Source organism: Setaria viridis, chromosome 3, assembly GCF_005286985.2.
Source record: "Setaria viridis chromosome 3, Setaria_viridis_v4.0, whole genome shotgun sequence".
NCBI classification, from domain to species: domain Eukaryota; kingdom Viridiplantae; phylum Streptophyta; class Magnoliopsida; order Poales; family Poaceae; genus Setaria; species Setaria viridis.
This window is the reverse complement of record NC_048265.2, coordinates 13917475-13938646: the sequence shown is the minus strand read 5'-3', so window position 1 is coordinate 13938646 and position 21172 is coordinate 13917475. Positions and strand designations below refer to the sequence as shown.

Below are 21172 nucleotides of genomic sequence, written 5' to 3'. Positions count from 1 at the left end.
ACAGTGAGCAGCGAATGATGCTGTGTCAAACCACAGGAATGCAGGCGTGCAGCAGATCACGCATTGATCTACAATCCATCCGGATTGCTGCACGGCAAATAAATTGCAAAGCTGTCGAGTTTGGGCCTCGATGCCAGGGAGTAATCCACGGAAGCATACTCCCGCAGTATTAGAGCTCGATCCAGTTTGCTTACTGCGCCAGAGATTGAAAAATGTATCTATATATGCATCTTATATAGTTCATCCCCACTAACAGGAATTAACACTTTTTAAAATCATACAACAGTAATTTCTTTTTTGTATCAAGGATGACGAAACTAGGAGAACAAATAAGTTAACAGAGACATACCTGTATAATCCTACCCATACAGAGCGTATATGACAATACAAACATCGACATGAGTGACAATACACTACACTTCCTGATCACATATGTACACATAGTTCGTTCAAGTTATTCTCAAAAACAACGTGAACAAAAAAAAAGTACTCTGAGTAGTTACCGGAATATTGAACTTCTCGATTTGAAGCCATACTGATAGTTTTAACAGTCAGTTTTCAAATGAATAAAGAAACTGAATACCACCACCAAAGCAAAATCCTAGAGTGAGATGCTAGCACATAGCACCTTTGGATAGTCAATGTCCCTGTAAAATCAATTCACTTCTGTTCCCTCCTGCATCCCACCAAGGAGGTATCACAGGGAGATGAACATACAAATATCACAAATTATTAAGTACTTCACACTGTACTTTCTTTTTTATATGAACTTCTTAGTGTACTTAGTACTGTTGGAGCGCTAGTGCATATCTTATTATTTGAGCCATTTCCATTATGACCAATATAGAACTACAAATGTCATGAGGTAGGTAGTATCATTGGGAAAAACATAGAATTGTATAAAGGTACTACTTCCGCTCTTAAATATATGGCACCATTGACTTTTTTCATTCGTTTGACTTTTCATCTTTTTTACAAATATTTGTGCAAAAAGTTAAATATATAAGTTAAGCTTAAAGTAGTCTTGGTGTTAGATCTAATGATGCTCATTTCACTTTACCAAACTAATTGATTAAATAAATGCTGTTGGTAAAAGTTTGGGTAAACGGTGTCATATATTTAAGAACGGAGGTAGTATATTGTTAGACACCAACGCACAAAACAGAATATAGACTGCACAACTGCATATACTAAACTCAAGCCTCGCAGAGGATGATGTTTCTCCACCATGTGGTTGTTAGGTGCTTTATCACTTGATCACAAAGATATTTCAAATATAGTTTCCATGTTTGGTACTTTCTGTTCTTTTCTAGACAGCGGTGAACACCCAGACAGCTACCCTTCCAAATAGAAAATTCCAGGATATAGCCTTATAAGATTCTCAATGACCAGCTCAGTAAGACAGTAATATGGAACCACAGATAACAACTTTCACAGACCAACATCCAAAACGCTTCTAGCTACCCACATAGATTAACCCTGCATCCTGATGATTTTTTTCAGGGATGGAGGTGGGGTTAGTTTGCTAATCAATAGACCCATCAATAGTTTGCTAATCGATAGACCCATCAATATCTGAACTTATATTTCACTGAGTGCATGTTAGTACCAGCTCCAAGCAGCTCGACTCAAGTTCATCTCAGAGGTAGAAGATACAGTATATGCAACACAGGAAAAAATACAAAAAAAAAATATAGATTGTATATGGGTAGCTCAAGGAGGAAATTGTCTCCACACCATGCCATGGTCAGTACATAAAACTGACCGGCAAGCTATTTAAAGTTTTGGTTTAACATTTGATATCTTGTGGTCTCTCTTAAATACTCAGGCGCCATCCTTCCCTCCTTACAAACCATAGACCCCTGTGTACCAGGATTTTCAATGTCCAGCAGTCCAGCTCTACTATTATGTCACCACAGATTACAACTACCACAGTGATTTAAAGGCAGCAACTCCCATGTGCTGAACATGTATCATGAAAAACTTTCAATTTTGTTGTATAACTCATCCAAAAATTTCAGTTGCTCTTTGAGACGCTAATTTGACATCTTACGTTACTGTTTGCCTGTAGATACTATATTAGTTCACCTTAAAACGATATCAAATCATCAGCAGTTCAGCAAGCAAATCAAGCACAGACGAACATCCATGATTGGTCAAAACTAATCAGCAATTCATCAATTGTACCTCAAGTTTTATTCACTGAATGCATGGTTACCAGTACACCGCTAGGACCACACCCACACCTTCATACCTATAGAACCTGGTACAATCCGAGACGGGGGGTGCTCTCCTCGCGCTTAGAACACGATCCGGAACTGCGGCGCGCCCTCCCCGGCGGCCGGCACCAGCTCCCAGCGGCACGGCTCGAGGTCGTCAGAGACGGGGCAGTACCCCGCGAGCGTGACGGCAACCCCTGACTCCGCCGCGGACCCGAACTCGAAGACCGTCGCGTCCGCCGCCTGCCGCTGCCGCCGAACCTCCACCGCCCCGTGCGCCCCGGAAGCAACCGCCTCGGCGCTCCCGGCCCCCGCGACCGCACCGGCCGGCTGGCTCCGCTGCTCCGGCGGGCCGCCGCCGCGTCGCCCTCCCCTCCACCACGAGAAGAGCCCCATCGCGAGAGAGAGACGTGGAGAACGAGATTGGGTTAGGGTTCTGCCGTGACGGACTTCGGGCCCGTGGAGGAGATAGACGCGAAAATCCTGATGACTGTGCCGCCAGCCTGCCACGGATCGGCCCATTAGCATGTCCAGCCTTACAAACCTCTACCAAAGCCCGGCCCAATTCTCACACCTTCACAGGCCGCTATGTCCAGTAAAAAAAAAAGGAAAAAGGCGGGAATCACATCGATGGCAATGGCGTAGCCAGGCAACACCAAACGGAATCGCGCCTCTCATCCTCTGCTTTCCCCAAGGGCCAGCTCCTGCTCCACTCCACCACGGCGGCCACCACTCCTATAAACCTCGCCTCCCTCCAAGCCGTGCTTTCCCCCCGCGAGATCCTGAGGCAGCGATGCCGGGGCGGCGGGCGATCGAGGTCCGGCTGCAGCCGGGCGCCGCCGGCGACGCCTCGGCGCCGCCCAAGTGGCGCATGTCGCTGCTGGAGAACACGTTCGCCGGGTTCCTGCAGGGCGCCGGCGCCGACGCCGCGGCGAGGGCCGTGTTCGCGGAGGGGTCCCTGTTCAGCCCCTTCCTGTTCGGCAAGTTTTTCGACCCCGCCGACGCGTTCCCGCTGTGGGAGTTCGAGCCCGAGGTGCTGCTCGCCGCGCTCCGGCGCAGCGCCGCCAGGACAACCGTCGACTGGGCCGAGACCGACGCCGAGTACTACCTCAGGGCTGACATACCAGGTACGCGCAGCTCCATCGAATTTGCGCACCTAGCTCTAATTACCACGCTGTTCATTAGCAAACACCAAACATACAGCATCCTTGTGCAAGCTTCGAATTGGTTTCAGAAGACTGTTGACTGTCCAGACGTTCAGTAACAGGCACACAACATCCCCGTGCAAAACTGCAAACTTCATATTGTAACCTGACATAGGATGATTTCGATTTAGTACTTCAAATCATAGCTTTAGAACTCTTGATAAGATGCTGCATAGATTCCCTGTAATGTTCCTGCCCGTAGTAGTCCTGCTGCGGTTGCGTCTTCTCGGAATATCAGCAGGTGTGACCGAGCAAATCGCAGCGGTCGCGTGCCGTCCATCCACGCTCCTCGCTTCAGAATTCAGATGCTTTACAGTCTTCCAGAGAAATCTTTTGCAACTAGTAGCAGCTAGAGGATGAAAGCAACACGGTCATGTGTGCAGCCTCTTTTCCCCCACTAGCTTTCCTTGGCTTTATCACTATAGTAACATTGGAACCCTACTTTTTCCTCCACAAATATACCTTGCGTTTGCGTGTGACACACTGAGGTGTGGTGTAGACTTGCAAGCAGCCAAGCACAAAGCGTGTTCCAGACGATTGCCAAAACCAAGAAACCATGGTGATCTGATCACTTTGCATTATTCTGCGTCCGAAGATTGATTTCTCCTCTCTCTCCCGTGTTGATTCAGGTGGCAGGAAATGCGACGTGGAGGTGAGCGGGGACGCGATGAAGGTGATCGACATCAGCGGGCTGTGGCGGGTGCCGCCGGCCGACGGCCGGGACTGGCGCGCCGGCCGGTGGTGGGAGCATGGTTTCGTCCGGCGCGTGGAGCTGCCAGAGGACGCGGAGTGGAGGAAAGTGGAGGCCTACTTCGACGACGGCGAGGGGTCCCTGGAGATAAAGGTTCCCAAGGCCGTCGATGCCCACCAGGCCACCGCCTGAGGCTGAGTGAGAATCCGAACCTGGCCGCCCATTGGAGGAGAGCATTATTCTTCGAGCAGTCGACAGAAATGGAAAACGATGGCATAATCTTTGATTAAAAAAATTTGCAAGATAAGGAGACGGGAGAAAAGAGCAGACTAAGATCATCGCATGTTGCATATATGCGTCATCGGTTAATCCATGTCCCTGAAACGATGTATGTAATATGTTCTTCAGTGCCAACTGTGGAATTGACTAGCTAATTTGCAGAGTGTCACTGTCGCTTGGGTCGTCGTCGTTCAAATGCAGCATCGAGACCGTATACATGATACCGAAGTAGCTGAATATAAATTCACAGTCACAGGTCGCGGCTTTCCGAAAGGTGGATGCGGATTCTTCCGTTTCTTTCGGCACGAAGGCTCTCTATCACCCGCTACCCTTTGTCCTCCATCAGGCACATGAGCATCAGAGCTCTGACGAGAGCCGGCGCTTTCGTTTCGTCAGGATATTCTTCGGGGAAATTATTGGCCAGACAGCTTGAGGTGATTGATCAAGATCTGTTGTAAAATAAACATCTTTCAGAGTGCACCAGGCGGTTGTATAACAGATTTAACAGACAATTGTTCAGAGCAAGCATCTTTCCGTGATGCTCTTCTCGTACTCGATTACAGCTCCAGTGATCCAGCAGTCGACAGGTGTTCTTCAGAATTCCACCTTGTCCCTTCCATCATCAGTGTGCAGGCAGTTGTGTTAAAATTTAACACCCATCATATCGGATGTTTGGATACTAATTAGAAGTATTAAACATAGTCTAATTATAAAACTAATTGCACAGATGGAGTGTAATTCGCGAGACGAATCTATCTTATCTTACTATTACTAATTGGAGGCTCCTTTTGAAGCCTCCAGGTGAAGCCACCTAGGATTCCTAGGTGGACACTCTAGAAAAAAGAGAGAAATCCTAGAAATTCTCACAAAAAAGCAAAACGTCCGACCATCAATCGATTGATTCAAATCATCATAGCCATTGGATCTATTATGTTTTCTAAAAAATTACCCACCTATGCCATTATGAAAATAGACTAAAGTAACCCCCTAAATCTATATATAAATTACCCACCTATACCATTATGAAAATAGCCTAAAGTAACCCCTAAATATATATATAAATTACCCACCTCTGTCATTATATAAAATAAACTAAAGTAACCCCTAATCTTCATCAAAATTACCCACTTATGCCATTATAAACAATGTTTAAAATAACCCCCTAATTTGCAACCGAATTACCCACCACTATTACTTAAAAACTTAAAGTAACCCATTAAATTTGCATCTATATTACCCACACATGCCATTATTAAAAATAACATGATAACCCTACGTTTGAATCAAATAACCTTAATTAAAAATATACAGCAATATGATTCTAAATCATCTATATCTTGCACTATTGGTAGATGATATAATAATTAAGGTCTATACGCATGATGTGTGTCACCATTATAAAGATATAGATGAAGTGATGATAATATAGATTTCTATGTTAAAATTGTATCACAAACTTAGGGTTCATTAAACAAATTCAAGCGCATACCTAGGATGCAAAGTGAAAAGTTAAAGATTATAAATATTGATGAAAATATTATAGAGTAATTACTAACTAAAATCTATCACAATTGGATGAAGATAATAAGTATATATCTATATAAGTATTGTGTTCAAATATTTAACAAACGAGAGGTAGCTTATGGTAATATTTTTTAGCAATGTAGTCCTATTTTTTCAATTGGAAACTCCGCATTAGTTCCCACGAGACAAGCTAGAAAAAAGACACAAATTCTCATAAAAATTAAAAACATCAAACACCAGTCCTGTAAACTCTAATAATCATAGCCATTGATCTATTATATTTTCTAAAAAGTTACCCACCATTGTGAAAATATTCAAAAATGAACTTTAAACCTATATCTAAATTACCGAGCTCAATTATTATAGAAAATAATCTAAAGTAACCCCATAATCTTCATCCAATTTACTAATACATATCGTTATAAAGTATAACTTAAAATGTCATTCTAAAATTTTATCTATATTACCCACGTATGTTGTTATTAAAAATAAGCTAAATTAAACGCCTAAATATTAATCTAATTGTCTTCATGTGCATCATACAGAAATATCAAAAAGTAAACTAATATATGATTTTAAATTACCTATTTATGTCATTATTAATATAAAAATACTAAGTTAAAGTATATACACATGATGAGTGTCACCATTTAGACCATTTATACATGTATGTGAGGAATCGATGAAAAATATTCATTTATACATGTATGTGAGGAATCGATGAAAAATATTGATTTGTATGCTAAACATAATGTATGGAGGATTGGAGGTGCGATACGAAATGGAAAAAGTATGAATATGGATGAAAACGTGCATAGAGTAATTATTAATTAAAAATCAATCACAACTGGACAAAGATAGGTACATATCTGTACAGTATTATGTTGACGTATTGAAAAAATAAGAGAATAGTAGGTAATCAATTTTGATTATTAGCAAGGAGTTTAATTTCTAAATAATTTTCAAATACAATAGCTTCTAAAAATATTAGCCCGTGCGGGAGCACGGATTGATGGACTAGTTAAGACTAATTAGTCCATGATTTGACAATGTGGTGCTACAGTAACCATTTGCTAATGATGGATTAATTAGGCTTAATAGATTCATCTCGCGAATTGGCACAGAGTTCTGCAATTAGTTTTATAATTAGCTCATGTTTAGTTCTCCTAATTAGTATCCGAACATCCGATATGATACTGTTAAAGTTTAGCACCTCATATCTGCATTTGCTTCTTTGCTCCTTTTTCCTTTTTTGCAGTCAGAGCAGACATTTGTTCCAGTGTAATGTAAACATCTTTTCGCGATGCCCTTATCCTACTCGATCACGGTCCTGGTGATCCAGCAGTCGACAGGTGTTCTTCAGAATTCCTAGCCCTTCCATGCACATCATCACCAGGAGCTCTTAGCTGCGTGGTATCTTTGACTGATCTTGACTCACAACTGACAAGGAGGGGCGCTCACGGGCAGTGCACACGTGGCACCGGAGGATCGCAGGAGCTGAATTCCATGTCGTTTCCGTTCCCTCGCCAGGCAATCGCGCTCGTCAAAATCAACGGCTAGAGGACAGAGATACGACAAGGCAGCGACACAGACATACATACTCCGATCGATTATGTTTCAATCAGGCTCAGCGTGACGAGAGAACAACAGGTTCTTCGTCAGCGCCCGGAGATGCCCGCTCGTGTGGATCGTACCCCGTTTACAATTGGCCCTGCTTGCTTGTTCGGTTCTCTAGGAGCGCCCGCCCTCCGGCATAGAAAATGGGGTGCAGAGAATGACAAGGCGGGGTAAGTTTAATCGGAGTTCTTCGTCCGTTGCTCTCAACGGCCAAAAGAGTCCGGGCGGCTATGGCTGCTCCGCCGTCGCCTTCTCACCGGCATTTCTTTTAATCTAGGTTAACAGCCGGGACACTGCAGCTAACGGCAAAGTACAGGTCATAAACTCGGCGTAGTGTCGTTAAGCTGAACCACCGTCTGACGAGAATAAAAGGAGTTGGTCGAAACTATGCTGTCTTCTGCTTTGATATCGAGTGCGTGTTTTCACTTTTCAGTGTGTTTTCTAGCTTAATTCAATTTGAGTAGTCAGCAGCAAGCAATCCGGTTGAGAAGAATTCTGGACCAACTAAAGATTCCACAAATCTGGAGCAGTCCAAAGTTGGTAGTACAGCAAGAATTCAGACACAACCAGACAAAGGTGTTAAGAATGATAATTCAGATTGTCTTTTCCCCAATGGAAAGAGTCCAAATTGCTATCTAATTTCCTCCCCCATGGAGATGAAGGGAGGATCTTTCACAGAGCTTTATATATAGGCCAAGTCATTCCAACAGGCAAACCAAAACTACGAACAAGAACCTCAACCCTGCTAATTCTCTCACTCAAGTCACCCTGCAACTTCAAGCTACCAAACACCAAACTGGCGTAGGAACTAGCTGGCAGAAGCCCAATCCTTCTAGGGATCGCTTCGTTCCACATCTCCTGAAAATCATCCGCAGCCACCCAATGCGAGGACGACAAGTGTCGCGATCCTAGCTAGCCTAGTTGGCTTGGCGTCCCAAAATCTTGTAGCACTTTGGCACGTCCGTGCGAGGGCTACACCGCTTGATGGAGCAGGAGATGAGGACCGCCGCCTCCGGCGGCGGCAGCGGCCTCAGGGCGCACAGCTCCGTCTGCTTCTCCGGCGCGCTCATCGACGGCCCGCGCATCCAGCAGCTGCTGCTCCACTGCGCCGCCGCGCTCGAGTCCAACGACGTCACGCTGGCGCAGCAGGCCATGTGGGTCCTCAATAACATCGCCTCCTCGCAGGGGGACCCCAACCAGCGCCTCACCTCGTGGCTGCTCCGCGCGCTGGTCGCCCGCGCGTGCCGCCAGTTGTGTGCCCCGGCTGGGACTACCCAAGAGGCGGCCGCCGTCAGGCCGCGGGAGCGGGCGGTGTCGGTGACGGAGCTCGCCGAGTACGTCGACCTCACGCCGTGGCACCGGTTCGGGTTCACTGCCTCCAACAGCGCCATCCTCCGGGCCGTGGCGGGCAGCGCCGCCGTGCACGTCGTTGACCTCGGCGTCACGCGCTGCATGCAGTGGCCGACGCTCATCGACATGCTGTCGAAGCGGTCCGGGGGCCCGCCGGCGCTCCTGCGCATCACCGTGCCGTCCGCCCGCCCCACCGTGCCGCCCCTGCTCGGCGTGCCGGACGAGGAGCTCGGTGTCCGGCTGGCCAACTTCGCCAAGTCCAAAGGCGTACGGCTAGAGTTCAACGTCGCCGGCAAGGGCACGGGCACCAGCCCGGCGTCGTCTCCAGAGAAAGCTGCGGCGGCGGCGCCCTGCCAAAACCTGGCGTCCGTGCTCTCCGACCCGCCGTCGCTGGCGCTCCGGGACGGCGAGGCGCTCGTCGTAAACTGCCAGAGCTGGATCCGCCACGTCGCGCCGGGCTCGAGGGACGCGTTCCTCGACGCCGTCCGCGCGCTGAACCCGTGCCTGGTCACCGTGACCGACGAGGACGCCGACCTGGACTCGCCGAGCCTCGCGTCACGCATCGAGGGGTGCCTCAACTTCCACTGGATCCTGTTCGACGCGCTGGACACGTCCGCGCCCAGGGACAGCCCGCGGCGGGCGGAGCACGAGGCGGCCGTGGGCCGGAAGATCGAGAGCGTCGTGGGCGCCGACGACGCCGGCGGCGGCGCGGAGCGGTCGGAGTCCGGCGCGAGGCTCGCCGAGCGGATGCGGCGGAACGGGTTCGCCGGCGTGGCGTTCGACGAGGAGACGGCCGGAGAGGTGAGGCGCCTGCTGAGCGAGCACGCGACTGGCTGGGGCGTGAAGCGGGAGGAGGACATGCTCGTGCTCACCTGGAAGGGGCATGGCGCCGTGTACACGAGCGCTTGGATGCCCAACTAAGTTTAGCTATCTCCATTAGCGATCGAAACTGCTGCTAGGAGCCTAGGGTGGCATGGCAGATAACACCATGGCAAAGAAGGTAGTCTAGGTTGCTGATTAGCTCAAGAAGAATCAAGCTACACGGATGTTCATAGAAATAGGCATCTGAAATTTAGTCAGTTCCGTTCGACCATGATCACGGTGAAAGAATCGTTCATGACTCAGGATGAATGAAGACAACCTGTGTGTTTGACATGGGCTCAAACCTATCAAGTAAAAAAAAACTATCTTTGTCACGAGCCCATTCTGTGATGACAAAGTTGAAGAACAAATTGAATTGATCACCACAAAGTTCATAGATGTGAATTCGTGTCATAAAGAAATGCCTTTTTTGGACTTGTAGCGAGCCGGAAAGTGGGTTCGGTACAAGGCCCAAATTACTTTGGGCCAACATTTTGGGCTGGAGAATATTTATTCAAGTCAACTTTTCAGCCCGTAGACATGAATGAGGACGATCCGATCTGAGACCTCCACCGCGAGCTCGCCGCCGGCGATGGATCGGCGCGCGCAGCGGCTGGTCACCCGCGTCTCCGTCGCGCTGGCCGCCCTCGCCACGCTCTCGCTCGTACACCTCCTGCACCACGCATCCCCCTCCTGCTTCCCCGCGTCGCACTCCCTCGCGCTCACCCTCTCCCTCGCCCCCTTTCCCCGCACTTCCTGCGATGCCGCCACCCGCCGCGTGGTCCCGCCCGACCGCCGCCTCGCTAAACTGCGCGCCTCTTCGCGCTGGCGCCGCCGCATCTCTGCCCTGGCAGCGTCCGTCTTCCCTCCGCTCCGCGGCCTCGGCTTCCTCGCCGCCCCCTCCCGTGTCCTCTGCCTCGCCGCGGGCGCCGGCCACGCGGTCGACGCGCTCCGGTCCACGGGAGTGGCCGACGTGACCGGGACCGACCTCGTCGACTTCCCGCCGCTCGTCCGCCGCGCTGACCCCCACCGCCTCCCGTTCTCGAACGCCGCCTTCGACCTCGTGTTCTCGGATGACCCCTCGGCGATCTCCGGCGCGCTGTTCCCGTCCCGCCTCGCCGCCGAAGCTGAGCGCGCCGTCCGCCGCGGCGGCGGCATCGCGCTCGCGGTCGACCGGGAGATCGAGACCGCCGCAGTGGCCGCGCTATTCAAGCGATCGCGCATCGTGGATGTGAAGGATGTCACCTTGGATGGCTCCCAGGTTCGGCTGCTCATCTTGCAGAGCAATGGCACCACTTCGATCCCGCATTGATTTCGTGTATCACTCACTTCAGTTTTAGTCATGTACTACTAGTGACGATCGTCGGCTCACTCTCTGAGAACCTGACGAATGTTAGGGAGCTAAACATTTGTGAATACGAATTATGGTTCGTCATGGTCAGAGAAAAAGATGAAATTGTTCCTTGTCAGTAAGCCAGGTGCATGGTATGCTTTGCCCAAATAATTTGCAGCCATCCATTGTGTCTCTTGACCATTCCATTATACTGCTGCAAACTACTTGGTCCTCGCTCCAAAATTACCTTTGTCAACACAAATGTACAGCCTGAAAGTGCTACTTAAGCACAAATCACAATGGAATGTCCTCTGTCATTGCACGGATGGAAGGCAAGGCCCTTCCATGACCCTTCTGCTGTTGTGCTGAATATCTCTAGTTATGGAACACACCCCTGGGTATTGGATTAACATATATCAGCTCCACACCGTAATGAAGCTTCCTAGATTTTGGTACGTGCATATGCTTCCTAAGCAGGGAACTAATAGCTCGGATGCTAGGACTACCTATGTAATGGCATTCAACTAGTGGATTGCGATTGGTTAGCATAATGCGATCACCTTTTCAGATTCAGATTCTAGACTTCATAGGAGAGTAGAAAAGGTCAATGTAAAAAAAAATATAAGGCACCTGTTTAAAACATAACTGAAGCTGCATAACATTTATTTTGACTTTGTAATATCTTAGGCTATAGCCCATAGTTTAGGCCTGGTTTGGTTCACTTGCTTAAATTTAAGCACCCGTCACATCGAATGTTTAGATACTAATTAGGAGTATTAAACGTAGACTATTTACAAAATCGATTACATAAGTGGAGGCTAAACGGCGAGACGAATCTATTAAGCCTAATTAGTCCATGATTTGACAATGTGTTGCTACAGTAAACATTTGCTAATGATGGATTAATTAGGCTTAATAGATTCGTCTCGCTGTTTAGCCTCCACTTATGTAATGAGTTTTGTAAATAGTCTACGTTTAATACTCCTAATTAGTACCTAAATATTGATGTGACACTTGCTTAAAAATAAGCAAAGGGAACCAAACAGGCCCTTAAGCAGTTGTCCTGGCAGCCACTTCCACACATAATTGAACGGGAAACAAACTTATGAAAGCAGCATACTTCCACCTATGAAATAAGATGCAGTTCTTTGGACATTGAATCCATTATTATAACTTGGTCTCGTTTACTTTGTCAGAAAACCAGTGTCGCACTAAAGAGTTAGATAGACAAGTAGACAACTTTAAAACATGGACATGCAGATTCGGTCACTGACTGAAATTTCTTCTTGTCTTTCATCTTCCCCTGCAACCCTTGTTTGGGGGTACTGGAGTTTTTGCTGTGATGATGGTTTTGAGCTGTTCCTGATGCAAGCAAACTATCTGTCTAAATGAACCCTTTCCTAAAATCTTCAATGATAAAAGAGGACAGATGTACTGTACCATAAAGTTACTGATGACTATGCCCTTGTTTACTTCCCTCCAAACTCACAACTTTGACACTATGCAAAAAGAAGATTCCCCATCACATCAAACTTGCGGTATATGCATGGAGTACTAAATATAGACGAAATCAAAAACTAATTGCACAGTTTTGTTGTACTTTGCGAGATGAATCTTTTGAGCCTAATTAGTCAATATTTAGACAATAATTTACAAATACAAACGAAACGCTACAGTGTCGCATTTATGGCAAAATGCCAATTTTGCAACTCCCAACTTGGAAAGTAAACAAGGTCATGATTCATGTGCGGTTGCAATAGGAATTGCATTTCGATTGGCCGTGGCTTCATGTGTCTTCCATGGTACGTAGGTTCGCGGGCAACTTCAGGATCGGCTTGGCACCACAGCACCACGTTCAGGTGCAACATTCCCTGGCTGGACCTGGACGATGTGTGCAGGTGCTAGGCAGGATGATTTTTTAGGAAGGGTAGAATGATTGGCCCTCATCTGAATCAGTGAATGACACTATCTACCATCACTTCAGGTCAATTCAGCTGAACTATTCACTCATTGACAAACTGAGGTGAATGTTTATTCCTGCCGGCCAAACCTGGATGGCCTGATGGGCGACATCTCAAGACTCTCAAGGCCCGGCAACTAGCTAGCTCGCTATGTGTGTGCGTGCGTCCAACTCCACAGTGTCGTGCAACCGGCAGGCCCACACCTCGCCACCAATTATAAAACCTCGTGCCCTGTCAGTCACACTGAAAATTTTACACGAGGGAGACGGAAACAACTGTGGGGAGACTGTTGCGTTAGAAAATTTCGCACGCTTGAACAGTGACCGCCAGATCAAAGAGTCTGAAAGACTTGTAGTAACAGTGCACGCCTTTCAGTAAGTAAGAGAACAGCAGTTTGAATGCATGAGATTTTGCGAGAAGCACAGTAAATCCGTACAACATTCAGCGTAACACTTCTACGGTCCAACTCCAAACATAACACACCTATAGACATATGGTTTAGACTTCGAGAAGGTTCAGGAAATGGCTTTCTTTCAGAAAACGCTGTAGTGTGGCGTGCATCTGAAAACGCCCATACGTTGAGCGTGCGCTAGCTGTTACAGATAATATAGTAATTCCGAATCATATCCATCGGCAAGATTAAAGCTGATCGAACCACCGGGTGACTGTGTGTCTGCAGGATCGGAGGCCTCCAATCGTGCGCCTTGTCGGCTTCATCATCAGGAAAACGCTAGCTCCATGTAGCCGATGGCAACGCATCAGAGAGAGCGCGCGTGCAGAACGAACGAAGCTGGCCGGGGTAATAGGGCGCTGTGGCGGGACGGCGACCCAGCGGCGGGCCGGGATCCCCCGGCGAGATCGGAATGTCCCCTCCAGCGCGTGCGCGCGCGGTCGCCGTCGCGGTCGCACGGGCGCTAGCTCCTCCTTTCCAGGGGGGCTACGCGTCGTGCTGCGGCGACACCGCTCGCCGGCTAGCTGTTGGCGCCAGGAATCGCTCGGGCCCAGGCCAGCCACCCAACCCAACCACACCTGACACCTCTGCTGCGTATGCACAGCGATGCCATCGCGGCGTCGCCCGGCCGGCACGAGGAAACGAGTCGAGAGCACACTGTAGGCGATCAGCGCCGCTGCTGGTGAACGGGGTCAGAGATGGATGGACTGGATGGGCGCGCGATATAATGGAGCACGCGCACGGGCCACGGGTTGGCGACAAACGGGAAGGGACATGCGCGCGCCACCTAACGGCGCTGCCCTTTCTCCCTACCGCCCGTGCATCGTTTGCTGGGGGTGAGGAGGAGGCCGACCCACATGTCCCGCTCCTGCACGTGTACGAGCACGCTCGGCGGGGTCGACGACATGGACTCCGGTCGTGCTGTCGTCTCGTCGTCTACGCATGAATCAGCATGGTGCCACGGTGGTGGTGATGAATCTTAACCGTGACAGATCTGATTGGACTAATTGAACTTTTGGAGTTCTGAGGGAACATTTCGGTTTTCTAGTGCGAAATACCACCGTGCATACGGAAACTTTGAGGTTTCGGATAACAAAAACCTATAGCTTTGTACACTATCTTTCTCTAATATCTTAGTATAATTGGAGAACAACATATGAACTCCCCGCATTCACCCCGGCTTAAATTTACCAAACTTATTAGAGAAAAACAATAATAAAAGCTAAACTATTCACCGTCAACAGTTTAAATTAGTCCAGAATACGCATATACCTGTGTACTATAAATTACCCACCACCAGTGTTAAAAAAATATAAACCGATACTACCCTTTCCCTATATGTAAATTACCCAACACTTCCATTACGAAATTAAACCAAATCTACCATTATTTAAAGCATGTAATCGATGAAAAAAGAATATAATTTAATTAATGCATACATTACATTCCTTAGCACATTGCTTTGCATGTGTTTAAATGATCAAAGTTGCAAGTATTTCTCTGATTAACATGGTAATTCGGGGCTTTGGAAAGCAAATGTGAAAGCTTATTTGGTTGGCCAATTATTATAGTAATAGACATACGGTATTCACATGAGGTAGTATTTCACATACGGTTATCTCGTACTCCCTCTGTTCTTTTTTATTTGACGCTGGTTAGCTCAAATTTGAGCTAACCCGAGTCATATAAATCAATATAAATCAAAATAGAGGGAGTAAATTAAATGAGTATAGTGCGCAACCATCCTCTATTTATACAGGTGTGTCATTAAGGTCCTCGAGCCTTAAAATCATATGCCCATGCCTTCTATACTTGTTAAGCCACGGTGGGATGCATAGTTCAACCTCACAAGATTTGTTTCGTATATATACATTCGTGTATTGTATTCCTTAATAAAAATACATACATGTATAGGATGGATTGAGACGTGCTCGCATGAGCTTTTTCAAAAGATCTTCCCTGATGCACCAGCTACATATATTGCCCAGATAAATGGGTGGAATATAGCCATTCTTTTTCACAACACCAGTGCATCACAAAGCATTGTTCTACTACGATAAGATAATTGCACGGTGGGAAGCAAACAAGAGCAAAAGAAAAGCGGCCCGGATAGTGTTCCTGCTCCTTTTGGCTAGGCGAAATCAAGAAAGATACTGTTGGCTAAAACGGCAGCAAACGGAACAATCATGCATGCCCGAGCTAGGCAGCTAGACATAGCCCTAGCCACTCTCGAGTCGAGAGCAAAAGGTCGAGGCCTTTGCCTCCCCGATCGACCGATCCCTGCATCGATCTGCTGTTCTGCAGCGCGTCCTCCGCAGATGCCTTCTCCTTTGGATAGCCGCTTGCCGCTAGGCCCGGGCGCTGTGGCCCTCTATCCATCCGTCGCGGTCGTAGTCCTCCTCTTGTCCTGGTGAGTCCATGCCAGGCCAGGACCTGACCTAGAAGTCTAGCTAGGGCGCTGCAGCTCTCTCCTTTTCCAGTCGTAGCCGTGTGGAAAAACGGGCACGCCTTGTACCTGCACTGCAGCCTTTGCGCTAGCTCCGCGACGACGCAATGGAGTGGAGTGGACTGGACTGGCCAGGGGCAGTGAAGTCATGCACTCGATCGACCGAGCAGAGCTCGGTCAGCATCAGCTTTGCGGGGGTGAATGCTGCTGTGCCTTGTCAGGAATATGCTCCCCGCTTTATCCCTCGCTTCGCTGCTACCGGGGCGGGCCGGGCGCTCGCCGCGCGCGGCGACACCGCGACATGGGCGTCGGCGCGTCGCCCCCTTCGCTTTTCCATAGAGCGTGCATGTTTATTTGGTGCTTCACATGCATGCAACTGCACGATCAGCCAGCAAGCCAGCACCTACCGAGGAAGCGAGGACAACCCCTTTTATGTTTTTAGCCCATGACACACTGTATTTTCTTGAACTATGTTTGCACGTACTAAGACCTATCGTAAGAGTCAGATTTTATCGTGCCACTCTAGGTGCATGGTAGAAAATAAGTCGCATCTTGTTTTTTTCCCTCTCTAATGTGCAAATGTTGTGCGCCATCGTAATGATGACGTGACCAGAACAGTTAGCTCTTATACAAATATAGTCTCACAGATGCTAATATTAAAACATTGTACTAAAAAAAGCTAACAAAGGTCTTGGGTTTTGTGGCAGATGGTGGTATAAGTGTAAGGCAGATGGTGGTCTAAGAACTGCATTTTTGTTTCATATGTGATCGTAGACATTCTTGAGAATGTTCAAGACCAGGCTTTTCCGTAATCTAAAAAGGTCTTGGATTTTGAATATTTTTCGCATGTACAATTTCCCCTAGATTTTCTTGAAGCATTGTGTTTTTCAAAATGCAAGTTTGGGAAGAGATGAAGTTAGGAAATTGCAAGAAATGGTAAAGAAGTCAGAAACAAAAGGAGGAGCAAGAACCGTAAACATCAAATCAGAGACCCATGAGTATACTGCCTAAGTAGTACTCAATCCATTATTAAATACATGATGTGTATGAAGAGTAATCTTTTTGAACTAATTATCTTGTCGTTAACATCATATACTCCCTCTATCCTATAATACAAGGCATTCAAGCGTTCAAAATGTGTCCATAAATATAAGATATTGTAGACACATTTGGATGATTGCTCATTTAATTCTTCTTAAATTTGACAAGACAATGGTGGCTGATTGGTGGATTATTACTTAAAAATAATTTTTTTATTATCTGTAATTGCCATTAATTAGGGGTACATGCATCTTTTTACTACTCCTGCTAATATGTCCTAAAATCTCTATGATGCCTTGTATTTCATGACAGAGGGAGTAATTTAAGTACGGAGGTAAGTATCTAGTCTTACGCCTACCTAAGTTTGGTCATATAACATGCACGTCTTCTCAATTGTCTCCACTACAAAACCCCGGCGATTAAGCTTGTCATTATGCACCTGCAACTGCAAATCAGAGCACGTCAATCCAAATTGGAAACAAAACAGGCGCCAGTGTGTCACACACATTACTAGCTCACAACACACATGATCCCCTCATGGTCATGGCAGCAACGTAGCACGGTCAATGTACCCTGCAAACTAGCGCACGGAACGGCATTGGTCTGCTGTTAGTCCTGATAGATTACGATATGATGCTTTGGCCGGCAGATAAGCTCCGCAATCAACATCTAACACAACATGCCAAGATCTGATAAAAACAAAAGGGGTACAGGTCACTACAACTTTATTACAAAACCACATAAAAGAGAAAGAAACAAAAAGCCACGATAGACAGACAGACAGACGACGCGTACAATAATGAAGCTACCACTACCACACCCGATGATTAGCTAGCTATAATCACTCGTTGCATGCACGGCTTAGATTAGCCGGCTAAATCCTCAATCAGGCGACCGCTCCTCCGCCATTGCCGTCGGCTTTCGTGGCGCCGGCGGCGAGGGCGGCGGCGTTGCCGCTCCACTGCTGGCCGCCGCCGGGGCTCCACTTGGGGCACTTGGGGCTCAGGTACCTGGCCTGCACCCGGCCGTCGAGGAGCTCCACCAGTGGGCCCGGGCGCACGCACCGGGGCGCCTTGTACTGGTTGATGGACGCGCCGTGGGCGAGCGCGTAGTCCATGAGCTTGTCGAACGTGCCCTCGGAGACGACGCGGATCTCCAGCGGCCCGATGGAGCGGTCGGCGGCGCGGCCCTGGCGGTAGACGCTGTTGAGGGCCTCCTCCACGGCGAGGCAGCAGTCTTCGAACACCGACGCCGGCACGGGCGTCGCACCGCCGCCGCGGAGCTCCCAGAAGAGCACGTAGTGGCCCGGGATGGTCGCCGCGTCGGCGTAGCTCGTGTACTCGACGAGCGACGCGCCGAAGGGGGCCAGGTGCTGAACCGCGCCGGCCACTGCCGCGTGCAGCTCCGCCTCGTCGGTCTTGTCCGAGTCGATGCTCAGCACCACGTTGTTTCGGCGCACGAAGTTGAACATGGGCGCTTGGTTCTTGAACCCGGCCACGCGCAGCACGTCCCCCACGCGATACCGGTACAGCCCTGCAGTGCAGTCACGGTCAGTGTCGCTGCACACTTATCGGTCGGCTAGAGAAAATATGAGGCAGGCAGGAAGGCAGGCACACGCACCGGAGTAGGTGGTGAGGACGAGCTCGTACTCGTGGCCGAGCTTGACGTCGACGAGGTTCACGAGGTCGCAGGGCTGGGGCTCGGCGGCGGGGCTGCCGCCGGAGGAGGGGACGGGGAGGAACTCGAAGTAGCCCATGGTGGGGATGAGGGTGTAGGCGACGTCGCTGGGCTTGCACATCGGGTTGAGGTTGATGCCGAAGTAGCACTCGGAGGAGGCGTACATGGTGCAGGTCAGCGGCAGGCCGCCGCCGTAGAACTCCAGCGTGGGGATGTACTGCGCCATGGCGCCTGTGACGATGACGTCGATGTACTTGGTGTTGGGCCACACCCTCCGGATGATGCCCTCCCACGACGGCCTCGCGCACTCGGCCTCGACCGCGTCGGCGAGCGCCGGGTCCGCGCGGAGCACCCGCTCCACGGCGGCGCGCACGGACCGGTCGGTGACCTCGGCGTCGAGCGTGCCGGAGCGGATGTCGCGGCAGAGGCGCGGCCAGTGCTTCTCCAGGAAGCGGATGGCGCGGAGGAAGCCCGAGGCGAAGACAGCGCCGACGCGGAGCACGTCGGCGCGGTGCACGATGCCGCAGAGCAGGTGCGCGTACATGCTCTGGTACGAATCGACGCAGAGGACGGCCTCGTCGGGGCTCGTGTACACGGTGTAGGGGTCGTGCGGGCGCTCGAGGAAGTGGCGGCTCCGGTAGAAGCTCGTGAGCACGGGGCGCGCCGGGAGGCCCGCCGGCGTGCGGGATTCCGCCTTGACGAAGTAGAGGTACATGCACTTCCCCTTGTCCAACCCGGGGACGGCCTGGCTCATAACCGGCATGAGCAGGGTGTACATCAGCGAGCGCCGGTCCATCTCGTCGGCGATCGACGGCATCAGCTTCCGCTCCCCTCCCGACGTGCCGGAGCTGAATCGATCGAGATCAGTCGTGTTAACACGTCGGCCCCCCGCATGCTGCGTGCGCACACGTCCAAGGCAGTTAAGCAACGTACCTGGTGAGGAACTCGCGGATGGGCTTGCCGGAGAGGATGGGCGAGGTGTCGCCGTTGGCGATGCGGAGCACGTCGGGGAGGATGTCCTCGTAGGTGACGAGCGGCGCGGCGCGGAGGAACGCCTCGACGGCGCCCGGCGCGTCCCCCTCGACGCCCAGGCGGCGCAGGTACTCGGCCGGCGCGTTCTGCGCCAGGATCTCCGCCAGCACGCGGCGCTGCACCTGGGCCGCGCCCGCCGTCACGCGCTCGATGTACTCGAGCGCCTCGCGGTGCGCCTCGGGCAGCACCGCCGCCGCCGTCTCTCGCATGGCGACCGGCGCCTCCGGCATGTCCCTCTCCCCGCTACGCGCTACTACTCTGTGGCGGGCTGCTAGCTGTGTCGCGTAGCTACTAGCTCGTGATACGCTCTCTCTCTTTCGCTCGCTCTCGAGTGGCAAGCGATCAGTGGCTTGCTGAGCTCAGATCAAGCTCGTGTTCTTCTTGTGTGGCAGAAGCGGGAGTGGGGTGTGCGGTATTTATAGAGGCTGGGGCGGGTGCCATGGCCTCTGGCGGTCTGGCCCGTGCTGGCACTGTTTCGTGTCTTGTAGCGCTCGTCCCGTACGTACGAAATGGAATATCACTTTCCGAAAGGGAAAAAAAAGGAACAATTGTATTTTGGATAAGGAGTAATATATGTGTGAGGTTTTCGAATTCATGGCGACGAGCTGGACGTATATGGAAGACAGGAAGAGGCGTGGTTTCTATGATTGAGTCACATAAATGACGTGCAGGGCCGCAAGTGGCAAAACGGTTCAGTTCCGGCGCGATTCAGGTTAGCCGGCATACGATCTGCATGATCCTCTCTCCCCTATGTGATCATGCGTTAGGGACAACATAGCAATGCAAGGTGTGCAGCTGCCGGGATTTAAAGTCTGATATTTGCTCGAATTTCTTTCCTATCTTAGTTTGAGATAAAATATTTTAACAAAAATGACAAATGGGGAATGATGGTAATGTTCCACATTTCAGCATCAATCATTGGCGGCGCTGGTTCGTACCGGCTGATCCGTACTGTACGTTCTTATTGTGCCTCAAGCATTGGGTGATCCATACACTATCCATATTTCAATTGGTGGTGTGTTTCAACAACAGCCATGGCTAAAGTCGCACTCTCTTATTAACCCGAAGCGGTAATGTTCAGTGTCGCGGACAATCATTAATTTTGCTGGGGAACCTTCTCTTGGATCAGGTGGTAGAGGCGTGACTCCACCCACCATTTTTATCAATACTAATGCAAATGATTTACTTAGCACACTTCGACTTCGTGGCATATGATTGTGGTGTGGGGGTGGGGTGCGTGTGATGTTCGCTTCTCCAAGTGTTTCTCCTAGTGCAATGGCCGTTAAGGGAACGATTTTTCTTTTTGCAGAGAATCGTGCGGAGTTTTCGGGTGAAAATTTGTGATCAGGAGTACAAGGTTTCAGTTTTTGTAAAAGAAAAAAAAAATCTTAATTCGCCCCTCACGAGTCACCGAAACATAGGTTGGCCCAAATAAAGATCTACTAGGTTCAGCAGTGCCGAAGTAGTGGATGATGGAGATACAAG

The 21172-nt window shown here is 49.5% G+C and overlaps 5 protein-coding genes across 5 annotated transcripts; 3 read left to right on the top strand and 2 right to left on the bottom strand.

Moving 5' to 3' along the window:
- Nucleotides 1–2173: 2173 nt before the first annotated feature.
- Nucleotides 2174–2682, bottom strand: LOC117849658 (uncharacterized). Its single transcript, XM_034731284.2, has one exon. It carries the CDS (start codon nucleotides 2613–2615, stop codon nucleotides 2301–2303), a length of 315 nt encoding a protein of 104 aa, XP_034587175.1. The 5' UTR covers nucleotides 2616–2682; the 3' UTR covers nucleotides 2174–2300.
- Nucleotides 2683–2941: 259 nt separating this feature from the next.
- On the top strand, nucleotides 2942–4563 carry LOC117849657 (22.3 kDa class VI heat shock protein). The gene is made up of 2 exons (XM_034731283.2): nucleotides 2942–3346; nucleotides 4054–4563. The coding sequence occupies exons 1-2, from the start codon at nucleotides 3013–3015 to the stop codon at nucleotides 4305–4307; spliced, it is 588 nt and encodes a 195-aa protein (XP_034587174.1). The 5' UTR covers nucleotides 2942–3012; the 3' UTR covers nucleotides 4308–4563.
- Nucleotides 4564–8258: 3695 nt separating this feature from the next.
- On the top strand, nucleotides 8259–10145 carry LOC117847865 (scarecrow-like protein 32). The gene has a single exon (XM_034729159.1). It carries the CDS (start codon nucleotides 8520–8522, stop codon nucleotides 9804–9806), a length of 1287 nt encoding a protein of 428 aa, XP_034585050.1. The 5' UTR covers nucleotides 8259–8519; the 3' UTR covers nucleotides 9807–10145.
- Nucleotides 10146–10300: 155 nt separating this feature from the next.
- On the top strand, nucleotides 10301–11434 carry LOC117847866 (uncharacterized). The gene has a single exon (XM_034729160.2). It carries the CDS (start codon nucleotides 10339–10341, stop codon nucleotides 11056–11058), a length of 720 nt encoding a protein of 239 aa, XP_034585051.1. The 5' UTR covers nucleotides 10301–10338; the 3' UTR covers nucleotides 11059–11434.
- A 6214-nt stretch (nucleotides 11435–17648) lies between these two features.
- LOC117847056 (probable indole-3-acetic acid-amido synthetase GH3.1) lies at nucleotides 17649–20095 on the bottom strand. The gene is made up of 3 exons (XM_034728207.2): nucleotides 19589–20095; nucleotides 18599–19503; nucleotides 17649–18511 (listed from the first exon to the last, which is right to left on the bottom strand). Exons 1-3 carry the CDS (start codon nucleotides 19915–19917, stop codon nucleotides 17865–17867), a joined length of 1881 nt encoding a protein of 626 aa, XP_034584098.1. The 5' UTR covers nucleotides 19918–20095; the 3' UTR covers nucleotides 17649–17864.
- Between the last annotated feature and the right edge of the window lie 1077 nt (nucleotides 20096–21172).